This window comes from Cygnus olor, chromosome 1, assembly GCF_009769625.2.
Source record: "Cygnus olor isolate bCygOlo1 chromosome 1, bCygOlo1.pri.v2, whole genome shotgun sequence".
Classification (NCBI taxonomy): Eukaryota; Metazoa; Chordata; class Aves; order Anseriformes; family Anatidae; genus Cygnus; species Cygnus olor.
Window position 1 is genome coordinate 184,210,028 of NC_049169.1, and position 21,903 is coordinate 184,231,930.

A 21,903-nucleotide genomic window follows, 5' to 3' on the forward strand; every position below is an offset into this window, starting at 1 on the left:
TAATGAATGCTTTGCTCTTACCAATGAATAGGTAAAATGCAGGAAAGAAAAAGCCTGCCATATTAAACTGCTTGTACCACGCTGTCTGAACCCAACACAAACATTTGGAGCACTCTCGTTCCTTTCAGAGTTTAGTCTTTTTAACTAAGTGAAAGGAAAAAGAAGAAATCTTGTGTGGTCGCAGAACAGAAAGTAAATGCTTTCAAAGCAAAGTTAAAGTTCTCTTTCTATTTTGGTGAGTGTAAACAGATGAGTGGTCACAGGCAACATGAACGTTTTACCTTGCAAGAGCTGTAAATACTGATCATCCTCGTGTTGCAAGTAAATACGGATGCATTTCTAAAAGAGGAAATAGGTGGGCCTGCTGGCTACCACTGTAATCTGACACACGTATGTTGACACCTTTTGGTAAAACACATTTTGCCTGAGAAACCTGTGGTTAGTTTCACTTGTGTTAAGGACATGAACATTTTTTTGTTGACTTGCTGTAATAAGGCAGTTGATGCCGTTTTAAAATGAAAGCACACAGAAATGGCAGTGTTGTAAATCATCCTCCTACTGACCTAATTTCTCTGCTTTCATAATTTCTAGAGGTGGTCGTTTGTACAGCATGAATATGCAAAACTCCTTTAGTGTTAAAGTAGGTCATGCATTATAACCTGTTGCTTAACAAATATCTACTAATGTTATTTGTTTTCTGCTGCTTTATTGTGATAATTTTAGTTGACTACATTAATTTACATAATAGCAATATTTCCTATTGTATGTTGCATATTCCTCTAATATTTATCTGTTGTATTTAAGCCCATAGTGTAGTGATGACACACTGTTCCTGTTTCATACACTTCTTTTTAGTATCTTAAATACTAATCGTTTAAGAATTAGAAATTAGTGTGATTCTGATCCTCAGCAAAAATCTATAGAGATTATATTTTTGATCTACTTAGTGATGATTTAATATATTTTGAAAGCAGGCAAATTTACTTAATAGAATAAAATGTTTAGCTGCCACATGCCAACTTTTAAATACAGTGAAATAATTTCTTTACACTTATTTGTCCATAATAAAATTCAGCAGCTGAAAAGTGTTGGCATGTGACATAAAGGCTTCACTGTATCATTATTGTTTTCTTTATGGAGGATATTTACAAAAACGAATAAATGGGCAGCAGAATACAAAACTTACCTTCTCTGTTTTCCATACTTGGTTCCAGTATCACCTGGAGGGAAAGTCATTCATCTGGCAGGTTTGCTGAAGCAGTTAGGTCATTTCAGTTTGAAATGCATGTTTTGCATTCCTGCTTCAGACTTCAGATTTAAAACTGCTTCCAGCAATAGGAGCAGTCCCCCTCACATACTCCGATCACAGGGCTGTCCTGTTCTACTGAAAAAGTGCACAGCTGTGAAGTTACTTGCATTTTTGCCTGTTAGGAGGGAATGTCTTAGTAAAATGTATTACTTAATCCCAAGAAGCCTGTATTACGTTAAGGTGCATTGGGATCAGCTTCCAAAAATTCAGAGAACTCCACCAGACTGAACAAAACACGTACTGACTTTTTGCAAATTGCTTTTTCGTGTAAAGAAAATAAATTCCAGGAATTTTATTTTTCCTCCCCTCTTCTTTATAGACTACTGCTGCTTAAGGCAGTTTATTAAGAATGTTTGCTCTGCACAGAGAGCCCAGCTTGCCAGCAAACAGGCATGGTGTGGCTTTGCCTAGCTGTGGAAAAGAAAAATGGAAAAATCAGTAATTGTTATCATAGCGAGTTTTCCATCAACGCTGTTGCAAAGAATATGCTAGCCTATAACATTTAATCATTTCAACATATGACTTGTATTAAGGGGCAATTCAGGGGCAATATGTATCATTAATATTTCATTTAAGGAATGAAAGTCCCTTAGAGATTGAAAAGGTACACTGTTTATAGACTTTGAGATCCCTTTTGTGTGGAATGTAATTCCCATTATACATGAGCAGAAATGAAATGTTTCTTTTGAGCAAGACCAGAAGGTTTCAGGTTATTGGTGAAACTGAAATTGTGTTTCATGATGCTTGTAGTTCTACTCACAACAGCACGGGTTTTAGTTTGTCCCTAGATTTCATCAGCTTCATTAAATAACAGAATAGCTCAAGTAACTTTATAGTGTTTGAACCTCTCATAGTTCTCTGTTGCTGCATTATTTGTGCCTACTGTCAGGTGATTATGATGTAGCTAAAGAGTTTCGTATAGATCGTGAATGCTTTGCTCCCCTTTGAGCTTTTTGAATATGTGTTTATTTCCCTAATGCTTTCTGCAACTTTCTGGATTATTTTTAATCTCTTTTTTTTCTTTTCTGCAACAAACAGTTCACATGTGAAGCACAGAATGTGTGTATGTGTACATTTGTGCACGCACGCACACACAAATACATACATTAATGGCTACGAAATCCATGCACAGTTAAGTCATATGTGGCTTCTTTAAATGAGTATGTGGGGAAAATATATGATGGGAAGTTGTTCATCTTGTGGATTCGCTTCAGCTCTGTTCAAGCTGATGGAGCTGTACCGATCTCTCCCTGCTGCAGTTCCCCTTAGGAATCCTACACAATTTTAAGAGATCTCACGTACAAACGAGGGCTTAGTTCTGCTCCGTTTTAGGTTGGTGGCAAAACCATGATTGACTTCAAGGTGGGAAGGATAGGACCTTATGCACAAAGTATATATATACTGACAAAACATTAACCATAAAGCTGAAATGGTTATTATTTTGACATGGTTATTTTGACATGGTCAGACCTGTATCTCCTCATCAACTGCACCGCTCTGCAGTGTAATTGTTAAGTCATGCAATGTTAGAAGTTGGTTCTTGTTGTTGATATCAATAAAATTGTTAACATTCACAATCCTTTGTGAAAATTGTTTTTCAATTTTTAAAATAATTCAGGGACAGCACATTACATTTGGTTAGCTTTCCCTTCAAGCCATTTCCATAGGCTGTAAAATAAAAATTCTGGGGCATTAATACTGTGAATATAAATGTGCATTATAAGAAGGGATACATAATGTTAAACAGTCTTGAAGAACACATGGGTTTGAGATTGTTTGACTTAACAATTCAAATAAACAGTAATGTTTAGTTTTACAGTTGTGTATTTCGCACTGCATTTTGAACTTTCTGTAGCGTGGTATGTTACAGAAAATGTTCTCCAACTCTAAAAGTTAAAACTAATTAACAGTAATATAGAAAAGAACCTCTGATCAACCCAGGTTGCCTGTTTTGTCAAAAATAGTAGAAAAATAAACGAAAAATCTTTACGGTGCTAAATTACCTTGTCACTTGATGAATACTGAGATTAATGTCATCTATGCTTTTTCTCGTATACAGCCTAATACAAGATTGCTCTTAATTTAATCTTCACTTTCAGTTCATCTGTTAGTGATAGCACGAGATCTTGTGAGTTATCAAGAGGAAAACAAACTTATGTTACTCAGGCAGCAGTAGCTTTACATGCAGGTAACAGGAAGCAAGTGATGGTTGCACTCTTTTGAAAGAGGTGTAATGCCTCATAAGCAAATCCCTCTGTTCACAAGGCAGTGTTACTCCGAGCTGTGCTTGCTGTAGTAACACCTTTTGACTGGCTTGTTTTGCCTCTTTTCACTGTGCACCTGATTTTTCGGGGCGGCTGGGTGCCCTAACTCCCCACCGAAGTCAATGGATATGTAGATACATGTGTTCTGTACGCACAATTTAATAGAAGGGTTAAAAACACACACAGAGCCTGCATACGTACTTGTATGCATTTTAGTGTCCGTGTTTGTGCATGTTGATTATATTAGAATTTGCTTAAATTAACCCTCAGCAGTGAAGTATGACAAAAGATATACTGTATTCAGCGTGTGCTTGTTGTCTGATGTTACATGAGGTAATTAGTTTGTGGTTTGCCCTGCGATACAGTGTTTTGGAGTTTGAGCTGTAGTGAAAGAGGAGCTACCAATGTTTGTGCTAAGACCTCTTCTTTTTGTTAGTTGCACTATGATCTTGTAAATATTGGCACATTTCCAACATAAGTTTTAAGATTTTACAAAGTTATGCTTACAATTATTTTTTTTAAAGAAAAGTGCTTGGATATTTGCTTTTTAAAATATACCGTTTTTGTATTAATGTGATGCAGGAAACCAAAAGATAGCTGTTGATTTATCAGCAAAAAAATATGTTAAACTTGCAAAAATAAATGCCGATGAATGTTTTATTTAATATAATCAGCTGAAGAAAATCACCTTCATTTTTGTGCCATTGTTTCATCACACTGTGTTGTACTTGTGTTTCATATTTGACCATGTCATCCTGGTTGCAATTTGTTGTTTCGCTAGATTTAACATTACTGTAGATTATTGTAAGCGATGTAATAAATATATTTAAAAAATACACACTGTTCGGTGAGTTTATTTTGGAAACGTGATTAACAGGCTTTAAAAAAATACTTGCAGTCGGTATTGCTTGTTCATTTTGGATCAGTATTGTCTATCTGACAGTTCATTTGGTCTAAGCATATGGGATTCATGCATCCCAGTGGGTTCCTTTAACTAGTGGATGCCTTCAATGCTTTTTTGAATAATAAACTCCGGGCCGTGGTATTTAGATGTAAAGGATCCTTCAAGGAAGAATTTGTTTTTTAATGGGATTTATGGAGACAGTGAGTATACCTGCCTCAAACTGCTTATGGGTAAGAAGTGTGCACGTGACGGGGTAGATTTAAGTACGAAGTGGGAAATGAGCGTGCTGCATCCACAGAAAGGTACGAGCCCCTGCTGACAATTGAGCTGTAGCAGCACTCTTCTCATGTCACGTATTAGGAAAACATGCCTGTAAAAAGCTAAGAGTACTGAAACATACCCACCGTGTTTTAAAGTATGTACCTTGTTTTCTTGATACAGCTTTCTACTCTTCTATATATGTGTATATATATAAAAATATATATCCTTCCGCCAGTCTGATGCTTCAGGTGACACTCAGACACTCTCCTAGAGAGATCTGTGGCCCTCATAAAAATTCCACTTTTGAAACCCTCTTGCTTACTGGTAAATAGCTCTGCCTGAAAAAGTCATACGGACACAGAAAGGAAACTGCATTACAGAACGGAGGAATACTGGAAGCACAGTAAGTTAGGTTTCTGTCTACCAAGTAACAGTTAAAAATATCAGGAGAGCTTTCAAAATAGTTGCAAAATAAAAGTGGTGATTGTGCTCTGTCCTTATTTAGGTGGAAGAAATCAGAACCTCCTTTGACTGCCTTTGAATTTTTATGTTGTAGTCGAGTGGAAAATTTTATCTGTGTACGGCTTTAGAAAAGGAAAAAAGAAACCTTCACATTGCACTGCTGCACATGTAACTTTTTATGTTAACCACGATATAGATACAGTAATGCTAGGTCAACTTCCGATACCATGAATATGATACATCCATTTTTTTTTTAGATCATCAATCTTTTCTCAAGGATGCCAAAGGTTGAGTGAGCCTCCAGTCTGAATTATGGCTCAGCTTTGGAAGCAGCTGTTAGGAACTAGCGGGGGTTAGATTTAAGTTTGCTGTTAAATACCATATAGAGAACTCTGTGGGTCTTTCAGAATTGCCTTGTTACTCAAATCAACTATATAAGCATATGAGCAGCTCGATGCTCTAGCTTAATAAAAGGAGCCTAACAGAACCAAGTGCTTCAGCTTGGAAGTTTAACTTCAGTCTGCCAGCTCCGTTTTCTTGCAAACTCGCCTGTTTGTCCCTCTGTCCCTCAAAAAGGAAAATAAGTTCATGACACATGCTGGATTGTTGCTTTTGCTGTTTGAATTTACCTCTTCTTCCAAGCTGCATAAATCCTAAATTGCATAAATGAAAAAAAAAAAAAAAAACAACACATATTTCCTGATGTAGGTTCTCTTTTAAGTCACTTGTTTAACAGTATAGTGCAGGGTGTAGAACAGGAAAAGTAGCAGATTTACATACATTTTTTATTACTCCTTTCCAAATGAAGCAATTTATAAATAAATGTGGATCTTACGTGTCAGTTCAGTGCAGTGTCCGACTTTGCAAATAAAACAGTTGCATCATTTCTCTTTCTGTACATGGAATTCCACTGGCTTCCATTCTTTCAGCAAGAAGACTGAGGATTTGATGTTTCTTCATGAAGTAATTTTTTGCCAGCCCTGTACTGTTTACATGAAAACTTTTTTTCCCCTCAGCTGGCTGGGCCAAAAATGCAAGTGATTAAACAAAGGAAAATCAAAAACATTTTTCTCTGAATAGAGTTGGGAGCTGGAGTTTCAGTGTAACCCTTTGTTTCTCTCTAAATTGAATAGTAAAGAAAACTTAGTTTGTCCTCTAAAAGTTGCATCCAAATATATTTATTTTATCATTTTAAACCAGCTGTCCTCCGCTTAACACTGCTACATATTACAAGAATTTGGTGAGTCCTTCAGAGTCCTAGCTGCACTGTAGTGTTGTCTTTATTTACCATTAACCATGAAGATCTTTAGGCTGTGGAGCTGGCTATGTCAGGAATTCACGACAGCTACCTTGCAAAGGTTATTTATAACCAAAGTGAACGATAGCATGGACTCCATAAGAGCCAAGCTGTTTGTTTTGTCTTTAATCCTATTTCCCCTTGCTGATTTGAACTTTATCTTAAACATACTACTGACACACGTAGCTTTTTCTCTTCCCAGGAATTATGTAGAATTCTTGGGAATAGGGAAAACCTTAAGAGGCATCACTTAAAAACATTAATAATTCCTTTGTCCTGGGCCTCATTCCTGCATTTACAATTTGTTTACTAATTTTAACCTTTGCTTCATTAATGCCATTTCTAAGCGACTATAACTCTGCATGAGTTCCAAGCTTAGCTTTACACCTGTGTGCCTTTCTGTTACTCACATTTCATCCAGATGCTTCCTTCATGCCGTGAAAATACAAAGGAATCTATTGTTGAGAGAGCTTGTAGGCTCCATATGTGCTAATAAAGGTTTTGAGAGGTTTGGAAAATATAATGCAGTGTTCGGTTTTTAAGATTCAGGAATCTGAGTTGCATAATCAAACTTCCTTGGGCATACTTGTTTAAGTTTCCTTTCATAATTGCTGATACTGATAGTCCACAAGGATTACTCCCGCTGTTGAGTTGAAGTGTGGTTTTAAGATTAATTTAGGACAAAGGTGAGTATGGGGAGAGAGAAATTGCAATAATATTTATTTTACTGCAATTTTTCGTGGATTTAGCACAATTTCCACTGAGATACAAGCTATTCACAAAACAGTTGCTAAATAAATCTCCCAGTGAGACACGGATGAAACTCTAGAGCACTAATGTTTCCATTCACATCAATGAGATGTGTGGTGTGTTGGCCATCTGTTATATAAAACTGAATAGGATCTGAAGTCCTTACACCAAAGACCTGATTTTTTTATGCCATCGCTTTTATGGAGGTGTGCCAAAAATGACCATGTGCTGGCAACCTGTGCAACGGGACCCCTTTAAATCTGTGTCAAAGCGATGACATTTCAAGCACCTCAGCATCTCTTAAAATTAAAACAGCTAATTGCATTAAGGTCTGTGTGTTGAAGAGTACTCTTGCTTAGAGTTTGTTTTTTCCCTCCCATCTGTAATATCCCTAATGGGGTCCGCAGCTGGGAGAACAACAGCGTGCACGACAGACTGCCTCACGATTGGCAAGCCAACTGGAAGGAACACCAAGACCCACAAGGATTGCTGGACCCGGAGGGCTTTCAGCTTGAGAACAATGAGCTAATTAAAGTCTAAATAAACACAATGTCCTTCTAGCTTAAGTAAAGATAAATAAATAAGTGCCTGCATGTTGTTCCAGGGGGCTGAATAAAGACTAAAATACTTGTGTGTCATGTTTACCTTGCAACGTCTCCTTAATTGTGGAAGGTCTGTGAGCAAACCTACGGTTCCTGATGGTTTTTAATCTGTTGTTTTAATAGGAGGGGTTCAGCAAAGGTAATAAAATGTCCATTTTCTTTGTTTAAAGCTCAGCACTTGCTGAAGTGCTGTGCCGAAACAGGGCCTAAAAGGAGTCTCATTTCGGAAGGACCGAGCAGTTGCAGTTCTCAGCTCAACCAGAGCTTGAGGATCTTCGAGAAATTAGGTTCCCAGATAGAAATCTGACTCTCTCTAGCACCCATTCTGTGAAGCTGTGGCCACCGAGCTAGGTCTGGTTTCAACATCTCCCATGCTCACAGATCAGAACAAGGAGTGCAAGACTCTGTGAGGAGGCCGTCGAACTGCCAGAGGAAGCAGCAGAGGGGTGCAGCCAGCAGTGCTCGACCTAACATCTGCCAAAAAGTGTAATCTCACCGTTTAAAATGCGAAAACTGAATATAGAAGTTGTTTGATAACCTGTTGAAAATCTGGCACTAACCTTTAAATGTAAACATTTATTTAATAATTGAATATATAAAAATACTAAACATCGCAATTCCTTTAGGAAAATGCTGTGGAGTGGAAAAACAAGAAATTGCATGCCTAGTCTAGGAAAACAAACAAACACAGCAGAATGAGCAGAGAAAACGTTATGGTTGTGTTTTTTCCTGCTAATTTTACAATCAGGAGTGTAGGGGAAACAATTCTCTGTCATTATATGCATGTAAAAGTAGCGAGTTTGAGAGTGACTTCTCCAGCTCTGAGAGTTCATAGCATTTTCCTGGTACCTTGATCCCCTCCTCTGCTCATTTATTCAAAAATGAACCTGAGGTAAGTTTTTCCTGAGATGTGTAGCAGAATTTAGCACGGGAATAACACATACATAAACATGTCCTCATTGTGAAAAGAGGCTGCTGTGTCTTAGCGAAATGCATAAAATCAGTCAGTGCTCACTTCTGTTGTCAAGGCAGCAAAAGTAGTCCAAAAATTGATTAATGGAATTTTTAATTCTGCTCAAAGCTCAGAAGAAATGCTTGGATGGAAGAAAAGAATGAGCTGGGCTGGGCTTGATTAAAAGACGAAAACAGGCCAAGAATCTCCTTGTAGATGGGCTGTGTGCAGGCTCTCCAGATTATTTAGTGAAAAGCAGGCTGAGTTCAGCCTTTGTCTCAATCATCTGACCTTAATCTATTGTGGGAGAAATTAGAAATTCGTCTTTTCAAATGAACTCAGCACACTGGCCAGCTTTTAACTCTGCTAACTGCATTCGCCCTGGCTCCATGCTCTGCACAATTTGCGGCTACTGCCTTGTTGGTTGTTTGTGCTGCAGTTGTCTGCCGCACCACAGCAGATGAGGTGGTCCTGCAGAAGGTCTGCTGCCTTTATAAAGTGCATTGACACCCTGATGGGCATCCAGATACCTTGCAAACACAGACAAGGAACCGATCCACAGTGTTACTTACATGTGTCACAGCCTATGATTTATATAATATATAGACAGGAGGTGACTGAATAGTGCAGTGCTTTGTAACCTTTCAGCATGCAAACTATGTGAACCCGAGAGAGTTTTAGTGTTGGAAATCCTCTGAATACTTCTAACTCACATTGCAGTGTGAGTACCTGAAGAAACTCTCATTTTTTCTCAGAGTTTAAGGGACCGTGGTTACATTTGTAGCTTCCTCTGGTTTCTGCTGAACATGGGAGAATCCTGAAGATATATTTGTATGATTGTTATGCAGCACAGGATAAAATTTTTGAATGAAATCCAGCCCATCTCGTGTGTCTGTGTTGTTTCATCCATCTAGATTTGTGATGAAGCAGTCTTCCTGAAGTACATATCTGGATTTTATACGTAACTGATAGACAGAGATAGGTTTCCCTAGTGAGATCCTGCCTGATGTATTTTCAGCATCCAAGCTGGGAGGCCAGGGGTTTCCCTCTGGAGGCTATGCAGGTACCTTCCTCCCCCTGTGAGTTGTGTAGGCAAACATAAATACTTGATGTACAAGGGCTTAAAACCAAGGTACAGACCCATGCCTCAAGTGGGCTAGATCTGCTCACTTTATTTCAAAATAATAATAATAATAATAATAATAATAATATAATAATAAAATATTCACCCTGACATTTATTTTAACTCTACATTTTCATAACGATTTCTCCTTTCTAGAGCACAGCTGGGGAGGTTTTCACCAGAGGGGCATTTTCAGAAGTGAGGAATTGCGCCCAAAACAAAACCAACTTCAGTCAAAACAGATGTTTGTGCTCTAAGTGCCTGCTAGGTTAATGATGCTGCTGAGGGAACAGCTTCCTGCCTGTAGAGGGCATATAGCTCCTCGGTTTTCTCTGCCAGAGTATGTGTGGAATAGGGAGAACGAATGGACCACACATAAAAGCATCGCTGCATATAATGAATTGCACATACCCACGTTTAAATGGAGTACTGAAAGTGTGACTTCGGTGGAATAATTGAACTGTTCACAAACATCTGCATATCCCTCCACAAAAGTAAATTGATACTTTGCACAGGGAACACTGAAGCCTCTCTGGGACATGCTGTGGGTACTTGTGCTCCTTAAAAATCATCTGTTTTCGTTTGTGTCTCTCCATTTCCAGAGCTCCCAACACAGTGGCTCCTCTACCTCATTAGCATCCACCAAAGTTTGCAGCTCTATGGATGAAAATGATGGACCTGCAGAAGGTAACGTTCGAAGGCTGACATTTCAAAGCAGTCGATGTAGTGATAACAGCAGCTGTGTAGGAAATGAGTCATTCTTCCTGCCAGAGAAAGTGGGAGCGGTGCAGGCTGGATGACTCTTGGCTTGGAGGCTCAGCAGCCTTGGCAGAGCAGCTCAGGTTCACTCCGGATCACATCTGATCTGGACATCCCTGTTCCGAGGCGTCTCTGTTGCAGGATGCTCTAGTTGTACAGGTGACCCAGTGCTGGCTGGGTTATTTCACCAATGTTTTGTCTCATCTGTCATGATACCAAAGAGCATGCAGCAGTCTTGGGTCTTTGCTGAGCGATAACTAGACTGACCACATAGTAAGACTTTGAGCGAGTTGGCTGAGAGATAATGTCTGCTCTAACACTGCCAGTTCACACGCACATACATGTAAGTGTGTGTATATGGCCTTGTCTGATAGTAACTCCTCGTGCTGCCTACGGATTCAGGCAGACCCCAGCCCCTATGTGTCATAACATTCACTTTTAATACTAAACTGGAACAAAGGACGGGTAAAGATACGATACAGTTAGAAGGCATTGTCTTAGTGCAAATTTCTGAGGTGCATTTTCCGTTACAATATTTGTATAGTAGCTTGTATCAGCCGCAGTTTACAGTTGGCTTTTGGAGGCATGTTAGGTATTTGTAACATGCTATTTCAGATACATTTAAAAATAATGGTACATGAATGAGCACTAAAACACATGAAACTACAAACTTTTCTTATGCTTAGACACTGTGTAATGCAATTTTACCTAAACATCTGGTGCCCAGGTTGCATGTGAGGTAGTATTATTGAGAACATTTGTTTAAAAACTAAATATTTAATATTGGGGGAGGGGGAGAACTAGCACTTAGCACATGAGGAGTTTTATGGATGTCTCAGTTTACAGGATGTAATAAAATAAGTGCTTGAGTGTTGGACTTCTTTGGTACATATATTTAATCATGCTGTGTCAAGGAGTTCCAACCCTTTTTGGAGGCTGGTCTGCGCTTGTGCAGTTCACAGAGGCCTTTTCATAATTAAAAAATACAATTTTGGTTTTGTCCTGGGGGCATATTGCAATGGGAATGGTAAACTATGTAACACTCGAATGGTGGTATGTTTGAGCCCCCAGAAGTCTTATTTTTCATTATTGTATCTGTGTGAAACCTGTTGAGTATATACAATGTCAGCAGCATGGTTTCACTGTACAGTAAGTGAGATACTGACTCTGAATGGTTTCCAGGCTCCTAAACCATAGACTTAAAATGCATGTTATGTGCAACATCTGTGTTTCCTTCACTAACAATAAAATGTACTAATGATTCTTTCAGAAGTGTTGGAGGAAGGTTTCCAGGTTCCAGCATCGATAGCAGAGCGATATAAAGTTGGAAGGACTATAGGAGATGGAAATTTTGCTATTGTGAAGGAGTGTATAGAAAGGTGAGAAGGATAATTTGCTTATTACTGTAACAGCAATCATTAATGCCATGCTTTTTCTAGATCGTATCTTTATTTGTAGAATATAGGACGTATGGAATAAGGTAATGTCTCAATGCCAGATGGAAAACTAGACTAACGCTCTTCATGTGAAAAGAGAGCACATCCAAAGTCCAAGGGACAATCTATGACTTTAATTCTTTGTGGGGTTTGTGTTTTTTTCTGCTGCACAGAGCAGATTTTACCAGTTCTTATATCTTTCCTCTTGCACTGAAATAACATCTTTTCTTGCAGTGTGTTCTTGCAACTTGACCTTTGCATTGCACCAGTTAATTATTTTACATCTAGGAGCATTCCGTAAAGATTTCCGGAAGTTTTGGTGTGGCATAGTGATTATGGAAAGCACAAAAAGCTGGCTTCAGATCCATCTATTCTTCCATCTGACACTGTGGAGTACCTCTTCCATGTTTATCTTTAATAAAATCTGCATCTGTCTCCTGCTTGCTTGCTTTGTACCATTGCATGAGCTCCATCTAACTTTACAAGTCTGCACTGTAGACATCAACGTCTTACTTCCTCAGTGCCCTTTACAGGCAAAAGGAGAGAACAGTCGCTCTTGAAGCAAACTGTTTGACTAATTTTAGACGTCCACTCTAGGTTAGAAAGTCACAAGTCACCTTCATGTCTGTGTCGCTGAAAGTGTCCAGGTTGACCGGCTCAGATGTCAGTTACTAAATTTGTATTTGGTCAGATGAGTCTTGCCCACTGTGTTGGAATGGGCTGAACCCAGCATTTAGAGTGTAAAAAGAAGAGAACAAAAGACAGAAATGCTGAGTAGAACTACAGGTGTTTCTTGGTGGCATTGTTAAAAAAATCAGAGAATATGGGGTAAAAAATTCACAAGATACTTGTATGTGAAAAGATTTTAAGATTGTTTATGTTAGATGGTAGCAGTGCAGAAAAGGCAAAAAACAAACAAACAACAACAAAAAAAAACCCGACAACGCCAGAGCTGTTGATGTCCAAAGAAAAAACAATGGAGATGTCAAAATCTGATAATGAAATTCCATGAATGAATTTTTATTTTCACTATTATCATATCCTAGGCTTACAGAAGACTGTAGCCTCACTTTGGGTTCAACGAAAAAATACTTTTGCTCTTCAGCCTGTAAGAATGTGATTTTAATCCTAGAGACTAAGTCAAGAATAGATCTCATGGCAGATGATGATAAATTAGCTTGGCTGGTTTTAAACTTGAGTCTCCTTGGAAAAAGACAGGTCCCACTTTGGATCTGAAGTGTCTGGCAAGTTGGAGACCATTAAGGCAGCTGCTGGGGAAGGGGAAGAGGAAGAGTGAATTTTGTATCGGCTGACAGCGTGCTTGTGGGACTTGGCCCACGCTGTTGTGAGGCTTTCCGAGCTCTTCCAGAGTGAGTTCGTGGTGGAGCTGGTCGTGCAGAGGGCAGTAGCTGTTCAGATCAAACTCCTGGGTCTGAATGCTGGACTGGAGAATATGGAAGCCTAAGGGAAGTAAAGCACAACAATATGAAAGTAAGAAAGCATGGTACCACCCTATGGGAGAGGGGGAAACTGATGAAAAGCATGGGTGAAAACGTATCACTACAAAAGAGAAAAAGGCAAGCGGAAAGTGAAGTGGGTACTGACTGAAAAACAGGATTACATGGCGGAATAATAGTTCGTAGTTTCGGTACACTGTCATTCAGAGGAAAATGTTGGCTGTGCTGAGAGCTAGTTTGAATGGGCCAGTGTGCATTACCACCATTTCTCAAGTTGAGAGAAAAGACATGAACAATATTAAATGTAGGTCCCACCACGCCTAAAAATAATACTGATTATCATATCCTAGGGAGCTTAAATGAAAACTGTTTCCTGCCCTCTTGTGCATCCTCCCAGTCCCTGAAGTATCTAGTACCATGACATATCTAGTGAACATACACTAAGCTAGCATTATAATTCAGATATTCCCAAATAAATACTCTTATGGTTTCTGACCCATACCATACTGCAGATCCCTTGTATATTGGAGAGTTACTACATTGAGAAAGCTTGAACATTAAAACAAAATAGAATTATTTCTGTTAGTTTCCGTTTCTAAAGCGGGATACTTTTGCCATCACAAGCATGGAAGGTGAAATTAAGGGCTCAGAAGATAAATTAAAGCCAGTACATGTAAAACACCTTCAAAAACATTCTTCACAGTCTTTCTAAGCAAAAAACACCTCACTTCAAAGTCTGATACGTCCATCATTAGCAGAGCCAGAATTGATGGGGTGATACCTGGGACAGAGGACTTTTCCACTTGCTATTGATGTACAATTCCTCTGTGCATGGGACTTCAAAGGAATAGCACCATGAGGTGTTAAGCAAGTAGGAATGGGTCTTGTTATACATCTTCACTGATCACATGGATATATCTTCTCCATAGCTCCACACTTCAAATGCATTCACAGGCGTTTTCCTCTGACCATGAACAGTATAAATAGAAACTAAAAACAATCTTCAAAATTTTCATGTGGGGACTTCCAAATTCCATTTCAGGGATTCTTTGCACTCGTGAAGGTGCGCACACACACACAAACCAAAATAACGTGCACACAAAGTAATAAAGATAGATTTTTGACTCAAGCACAGTGGAAATCACGATGAACTTTGCAAAAGGTTAAGACAGCCAGCGAGTGTGGCCAGGATCCCCGTTAGGAGCTGGAGGTCTGATGATGTACCCTGTGCTAGTGCTGTGGTTCCAGACTTTAATCCCGTGGTAATGTTTCCTACTTCATGTGGCACCTTTTTATTGTTCAGTTTAAGTGATAGGTGAGAGGTGATATGCCTATTTCGCTGTGGCTTTCTGGCACTGCCATGCATATTTTTGGCGAGTCTGTAACTTACAGAGGTTCCTGGGCTGCTGACAGCCTGTGGTTCTGCAGCTTTTTAGGGGAAAGGATTTGCATATCTTTACTTTAATTTCTTTTTGCCAAAACAAAGAGCAGTCAGAGTTGTCATCTGCTCATTATGTATCTGCTCCATCATATGCGCAATTTGTACTGTGGTGTTTTCATATGTGTTCATTTTTAACTTTCAGATACTTCCAAATTCTGACATTTCCTCACTAGCTCATATTTCCTAGTGTTTTCAAGTACATGGAGTCTCCCATGGCCAACAAAAACCATCAATTTCCTTTCTCATGACAGAAAGGAAGCATTCCTAGGGCAACCAAGGAGCTCGAAAGACACTCCTGCTGAAAGAGGGTGTATTTTGTCTGAATTTGAACTCCAGATATCTTAATTTCTAATATTCCTTCTCTTACCTCCCCTTTTCATTCCCAAAAACCTGGTGTTGATAGCTCTGCCTGTCCTCTCACTGTGTTGGGTCTGTAGCCACCAAGCCTCAACATGTGGAGTGTGCCCCATTTCTGGGGCTGTAGCATTAAGCCCTCTAGCAGTGAAGTACAGATAGGAGACGTTTTAAATTTTTCTTTGCTTAAGTCTTGAACATCCATGTTTTCTAAGCTATAAACATTGGCATCGTCTTTTAATTGATGTCTTAATACAGTCTGTCTTTGCTCCGTGCTGACCTGTGAACTTGAACTGAATTAATAGGCTTGTTTTTTTATTCTTTCTGCTAATGTCCCCATGGCCCTTAAATTAATACTTACTGGTACATCATTGCCAGAAGATATCTGTATGCATAAATACGGCAATAAAAATGCCCAGTCATTTTAGTAATGCAGTGCTTTCATCTTAGGACTCACTTTGCATGTCCTACTTGACAAGCTGTGCACATCTCTAGGCGTATTCATTTCTTCATTTAACCTATATATCAATTTAATGGATCAATTTAACTATTTTTTGCTGAATGAAGAATGAAAAATCACGAAGTCACAGAATGCTTTGGGTTAGAAGGGACTTTGAAGACCACCCAGTTCCAACTCCCTGCCATGGGCAGGGACACCTCCCACCAGACCAGGTTGCCCAAAGCCCCATCCAGCCTGGCCTTGAACACCTCCAGGAATGGGGCATCCACAGCTTCTCTTGGTAACCCATTCCAATGCCTCACCACCCTCACAGTAAAGAATTTTTTCCTGATGTCCAATGTAAATCTCCCCTCTTCAGGTTTAAACCCCTTGTCCAGTTGCTACACTGCCTGATAAATATGCTTGGGGTTAGTTTTTTTAATCCAAATATATGCCTAAGGCCAATGTAATAGCCGTATGTAAATTGTTTAGATTTTTATTACATGACAAAAGCTTTTTAGTAAGAGCTTTCTCCTATATTGCTCATTCTCCATTTAACCTAATAGTGAAACAAGAACTTGGGACCAGGGCTTTTTGGTTTCATCCTTGCAGCCTTCTTTTGATTTTATAATTTGATTAAGAAATGGAAGTTGATCTTGTGAACTCGTCTATACATTTTGTTTTCTATTTTAATATTCTATAATAAATCTCTCTATATATGTAATACTGATAAATATTTTCTGGTTTCCAAAAAACAAAAACACCCAAAAGGAAATGTTCTGAACCTGAATTAATTTTCTATGATTTCTTACTGTCTCCGGAACCGTTCATACTCTATTCCATAAAAACATATTTAATTCTTCTAGATATATATTTACAGAATATGGAGAACGTTATTGCAGGGTGTCCAAAACTGACTTTTTTTGTCTTAGCAGTTGTGTGTGTGCAGATGTATAGGTATTTTCCACAGCTCATTTTTTGTTTTATGGAAAACAAAATTTTCATTCTTAAGAAGATTAAGATCTCTAAATACTGTGTCAGGTTTTGTATAAAACTGCAGAAGAAAGATCAAAAACCACTATAAAATAAATAAATAAATAAAAGATTTTGTTTCGAAAACATTGAATTATCTGTATTTAAAAAAAAATCTCAGGCAGACATATTTAATAAATTTGGCTCAAGTTTACAATTTCAGATAAATCTAAACATTTCTTGACAAAATGAGTACTTGAACACAATTCCTGCCTAGAACATAATTCTTACCTAATCATTAATAATGTGCTCAAATGACAAATAAAAACTCAACTGAGAAAAAATATTCAATGTAATTGAACATACATTTTTTCTTTCCTCAGGTCAACTGGTAGAGAATATGCTCTGAAAATAATCAAAAAAAGTAAATGTAGAGGAAAAGTAAGTACAAAAATTCAAATGTGAGCAAAATGTGTTTTTTTTTTTGTTTTTGTTTGTTTGTTTGTTTGTTTGTTTGTTTTCAAGAAACATTTTATGGGAGATCCATTTGGGAAGCTGTTATATATCTTCTGCCTGGCAAGTGTTATAATCTTTTTGGCTGAAGCATTTGCCTGTCCCCTTGAGACTCTTGGAGTATCAGGATAAAAGGCTACAAAGTGCCTTTCAAGATGCATGGGTTGATTCTGCATTTGGTTGGTTGTGTGTGGGTATGCACGCTCCCCTTGTCTGTAATTATCATAGAATCATTTACGTTGGAAAAGACCTCTAAGATCGTCTAGTCCAACCATTAACATTGCACTGCCAAGTCACCCACTAACCCATGTCCCTAAGCACCACGTCCAACCTTTCCTTGAATACCCCAGGGACGGTGACTCCACCACCTCCCTGGGCAACCCGTCCCAATGCCTGACTGCTCTTTCTGAGAAGAAATGTCTCCTCATTTCCAACCTAAACCTCCCCTAGAGCAACTTGAGGCCATTCCCTCTAGTCCTATCACTAGTTACCTGTGAGAAGAGGCCGACCCCCAGCTCCACACACCTTCCTTTCAGGTAGCTGTAGAGAGCAATGAGGTCTCCCCTGAGCCTTCTCTTCTCCAGACTAAACAACCGCAGTGCCCTCAGCCGCTCCTCACAGGACTTGTGCTCCAGGCCCTTCACCAGCTTTGTAGGCCTTCTCTGGACCCGCTCCAGGGCCTCGATGTCCTTCCTGTAGTGAGGGGCCCAAAGCTGTACGCAGCTCAGGGCTCACCAGAGCTGAGTACAGGGGACGATCACCTCCCACTGCTGGCTACACTATCCCTGATACAAGCCAAGATGCTGTTGGCCTTCCTTGCACCTGGGCACACTGCTGGCTCATATTCAGCCAGCTATTGACCAATACCCCCAGGTCCTTTTCTGCCGGGAAGCTTTCCAGCCACTCTTTCCCCAGCCTGTGAATGCTCGTCCAGATTTTATACCCCAATACTGACAGTAAGAAACCATATAGTACAGAGTATAGGTTTGTACAGGACCTGTGGGCCATAAATAATAACCAAAGATATGCACCCAACGGTACTCACCCTAATACTCCAATGGAGACAGTATCTGAGGAGGATTTTTTTTCAGTATTATGTCTCCTATCTTTCATAATCCCAGATGTCATAGAAAAAATCAAACTAATAATCATAACAACACCAGTCATTGAGTCTAATCAGTATCACCAGTTAATCAAGCTGATGTCAGTTTTATACAAAATGAATTTCTGTTACCTTTAAAAATTTTATAACAAAAGATTCTCTCAGAAGATGTGATCATATTAAAAATGGAAAGATCTTGCATTGGAGAAAAAGATTTAAAGCTTCCATACTAAACTTTTCTCTGTATTGGAAACACATCTTTTCCTGCCTTTCTTTTTCTGTATTCTATTCTCTGTTCTTTTTCGGTTATCATACTGATGTTGTTTCTAGTCTTGTTTCTTCTGTATTGCCAGAGGCAACAGCTATAACCTTTTTTTAAAAACCCTGAAGAATCTATGTAGGTCTCAATTCTCTCTGCATTTGGAAAATGTACATGGAAGTGAAATTTTTCCCACCAATCCATAGTCATTAAGATTCTTTTGTGTGGATCAAGCATCCCAATATTGTACTTCTGATTGAGGAGATGGACATGCCAACCGAGTTGTACCTCGTCATGGAACTTGTAAAGGTGAGTTTTGGAGTTAAGCTCCTTATTAAGAACTTTTTCAACCATATTCAGCAATTTCATTTGTACTAAAGCTTACTAATAATCATATAATTCTAGAATAATTAGAATGGTTGGGTCTTGTCCAGCACCCTACTGAAAGATGTGTAACCCGCACTCCTTATAGCTTTCAAATAAATACTCATCTAGCTTTCTGTAAACCCCACTCAGAGGAGCTCTATGGACAGTACTTCAGACATGACCAGTTTTATTTGCTCCTCCTTTCTCTTTTAAAAGGTTTCCTTAAACAGAAGGCATCTGCTGGAGGTGAACTGAAAGTACCCCCAAGTTGTATAGGTATAAATACAAGATTTCAAAATTCAATAATCTTTGATAAAATATATTTTAATTACTTTTTATTAATTTATATTAAATTTTAGCAATATTACTTGTCTCTTTTCTCTACTGGTTTATATTAATACATTGTCAGATAATAACCTAGATTTCAGCTGGAGGAGGGGAAGTGAAAGAGGAGAACCTGCTATTTAAAGCATGGCTCTGTACTGAAAATAAACTTTGCAAATGCAGTATTTATATTTGGAGCCCTATTTATTCCTTCATTGTAACTTCCAGATCTCATGCATTTATTTTGTTCTCTGGTGGAATTACATATTCAAAATGGATTACGAAACTCAGACCAGGTCATCTCTTGTCCCCATACTGTCAAGAAGACAGTGTATGAAGTCTGAATTTAGCTCTTGGTTCTGGTACTAATACACAAGTATGTCATTCTGCATAAAAGTGGTAAAATACTTTTGAGTGAATTACGCAAATGAGGACAGAAAGTCACTGAGGACATTTTGTCCTCCATATTTATTGTAACAGAATACACCTGTTTTTCGCATTCATTATGAAATTAGCGATTCTTCTTCCTTCCTCAGCTCTTCTGCAAAAAGGAAATTCCAGCAGCCACCTCCAGTCCTGTATCTTGACCAGCAAGTTCTCCTGAGGCAGTCTCTCGGGTCTATACCTGGGAAATCCACTGATTTAAGTGTTTAAGGACAAGTATTACAATAAGGAAACCTTTGCTGTGCAGCAGCATTTATGCACAGGTCTGTTGTATGTGGATGCTCGACACTTGAGAGCAAATCAGCCACTTAAGATCACTTCTACTTAAAAGCATGGTCACCTTCAGTAGGCATCCTCTGCATCCGTGGTGAAAAACAGGCACCATCAGAGCAATTAAAAGTGTATTATTTGGTCTGTTATCCCTGTGCTGTCTGGTAGCAGCAGTGACACAAGCTGTGTTTCCAGTTGCACTTCCCTGCTTTCTGCAAAGCTGCTGTGCTGTCCAGGCGAAGGGAGGCAGTCAAGTGGGGCCCGTGGATGAATGGCCACAGATTCTCCTTGTCCCTGCAGCAGCTGAGACAGCCTTGCTGTCCCTGGGAAGCTCAGGTTATGTCCTGAGATGGCAGCATTGCCCTTATAGGTTTGAGCCTGCCAGACGCCTACTAGAGCTTATGGTCCAGCTAACCCTGCTGTCTACCACCTCCAAACCACGAGGAAGCACACAGGAACATGCTGGTGGCAAGGAACTGACAAGTTACTCATCATCCCCGTTTAGTCTCTGATGGAGAAGTTAAATCCTAAGGAAAAAGCAAAATGCTCACACTCTTCCACTCTGTAGCCAGTCCCAGAAGAATATTCCCACTTTCTTCATAGTCACAGCCTTCTCATGGACTTGAGTGCAATGTGAAATAGCACAGCTTTAGATCAGATGCCATTAACCATCTAACACTATTTTAATCATTATTGCTCTTTTATGTGGTAAACGAGCTCGCTGAGATACATGCTACTGTAGGCTTTCTGCAGTGCCCATGATAGCTTGTTCAAAGGTACCTCAAGTACTCTTGCACAACAATGTAATCTAGCGTAGCCACCGTTTCAGCCTCTATTGATCAATCCTTCATCTTGGCCCCATGAGGTGTGCTAAGAAGAAAAGCTGTGCCTTGTCTAACATGCCAAGACTTACGCACATAGCTGTTTTTATGGGTGCAACCTGCTGTGCTATTCATGCTTGAAAAATGTTCAAACTGTAGTCTCCAGTGAATTTTTAATCAAAGTCCTCCTCAGCTAAATAAGAGAGGAGGAGACCAGAAACTCTTGCAAAATAACTAGCCTAAAAGATTTATATAAAGAAAGCCATTCATCACTTCCTGGAAAAATCTGTTTTCTTGCACTCTTTCTTCTTTACTCTTCAGGGTTGCTGAAAATAGTATGATATTTATGGTTTTAGTTATGCAATAGAAGGGCTTTGTAGACATCTTTATAGTTCAGATATCCTAGAGAGCACCGTTTTTATGTTCTATACTTTTATGTTGAATAATAGAAGAGATTTGGAGGAAATATCCTGGTCCTGGGAAGTTAACTTTGTTTCTGTGAAGCAAACGTCTATTGCTTAATATTTAATCGGGGGAAGAAAAAAAACAAAAACTTGTTAGGCTCTGTGGGCACCGGGAAGGTATTTCTGGAAAGACATTAATTGTTAATTCACCAATTGCTGACTGTTACAATTTCATAGTATGCACTGTTAGAATTGATTAACCATCTGTTATTGACTGACTTTTGAAGACCTGAGTTTAAATCAAACTCTCAGACAGGAAAGAAATTCAAGGAGAAAAGGCTTGATACTGCAGAGCACGGTTTCAGTTAATACCACCCTGCATTAATTGGCAGTAACATGCTTGACATAAGTGGCTGCTGCAAATACTGCCCTCACCTCATGGCAGATAGACCATTCATTGCTTTGTAAAGTGTAAGAAAAAGCACTTCATAAATACAAATATAAACACATTGCAAGTGGTGCTTGTAAAAGGAAGCAAGGACCTGGCTTCTGGCACGTTGCCTTTTTACACAGCGAAACAAAATTGTTATTCAAACCTAACAGGAGTTTGGCCAATTT

At 39.0% G+C, this 21,903-nt stretch overlaps 1 protein-coding gene across 1 annotated transcript in view; it reads left to right on the forward strand.

The window, feature by feature from the left end:
• The window catches only part of DCLK1 (doublecortin like kinase 1), a 240,614-nt gene that overhangs the window by 181,704 nt on the left and 37,007 nt on the right, over window positions 1-21,903 (forward strand). Inside the window, 4 exon segments of the mRNA XM_040569457.1 lie at window positions 10,527-10,611; window positions 11,954-12,062; window positions 17,166-17,223; window positions 18,891-18,965. Coding sequence (XP_040425391.1) covers window positions 10,527-10,611; window positions 11,954-12,062; window positions 17,166-17,223; window positions 18,891-18,965 — 327 coding nt within the window.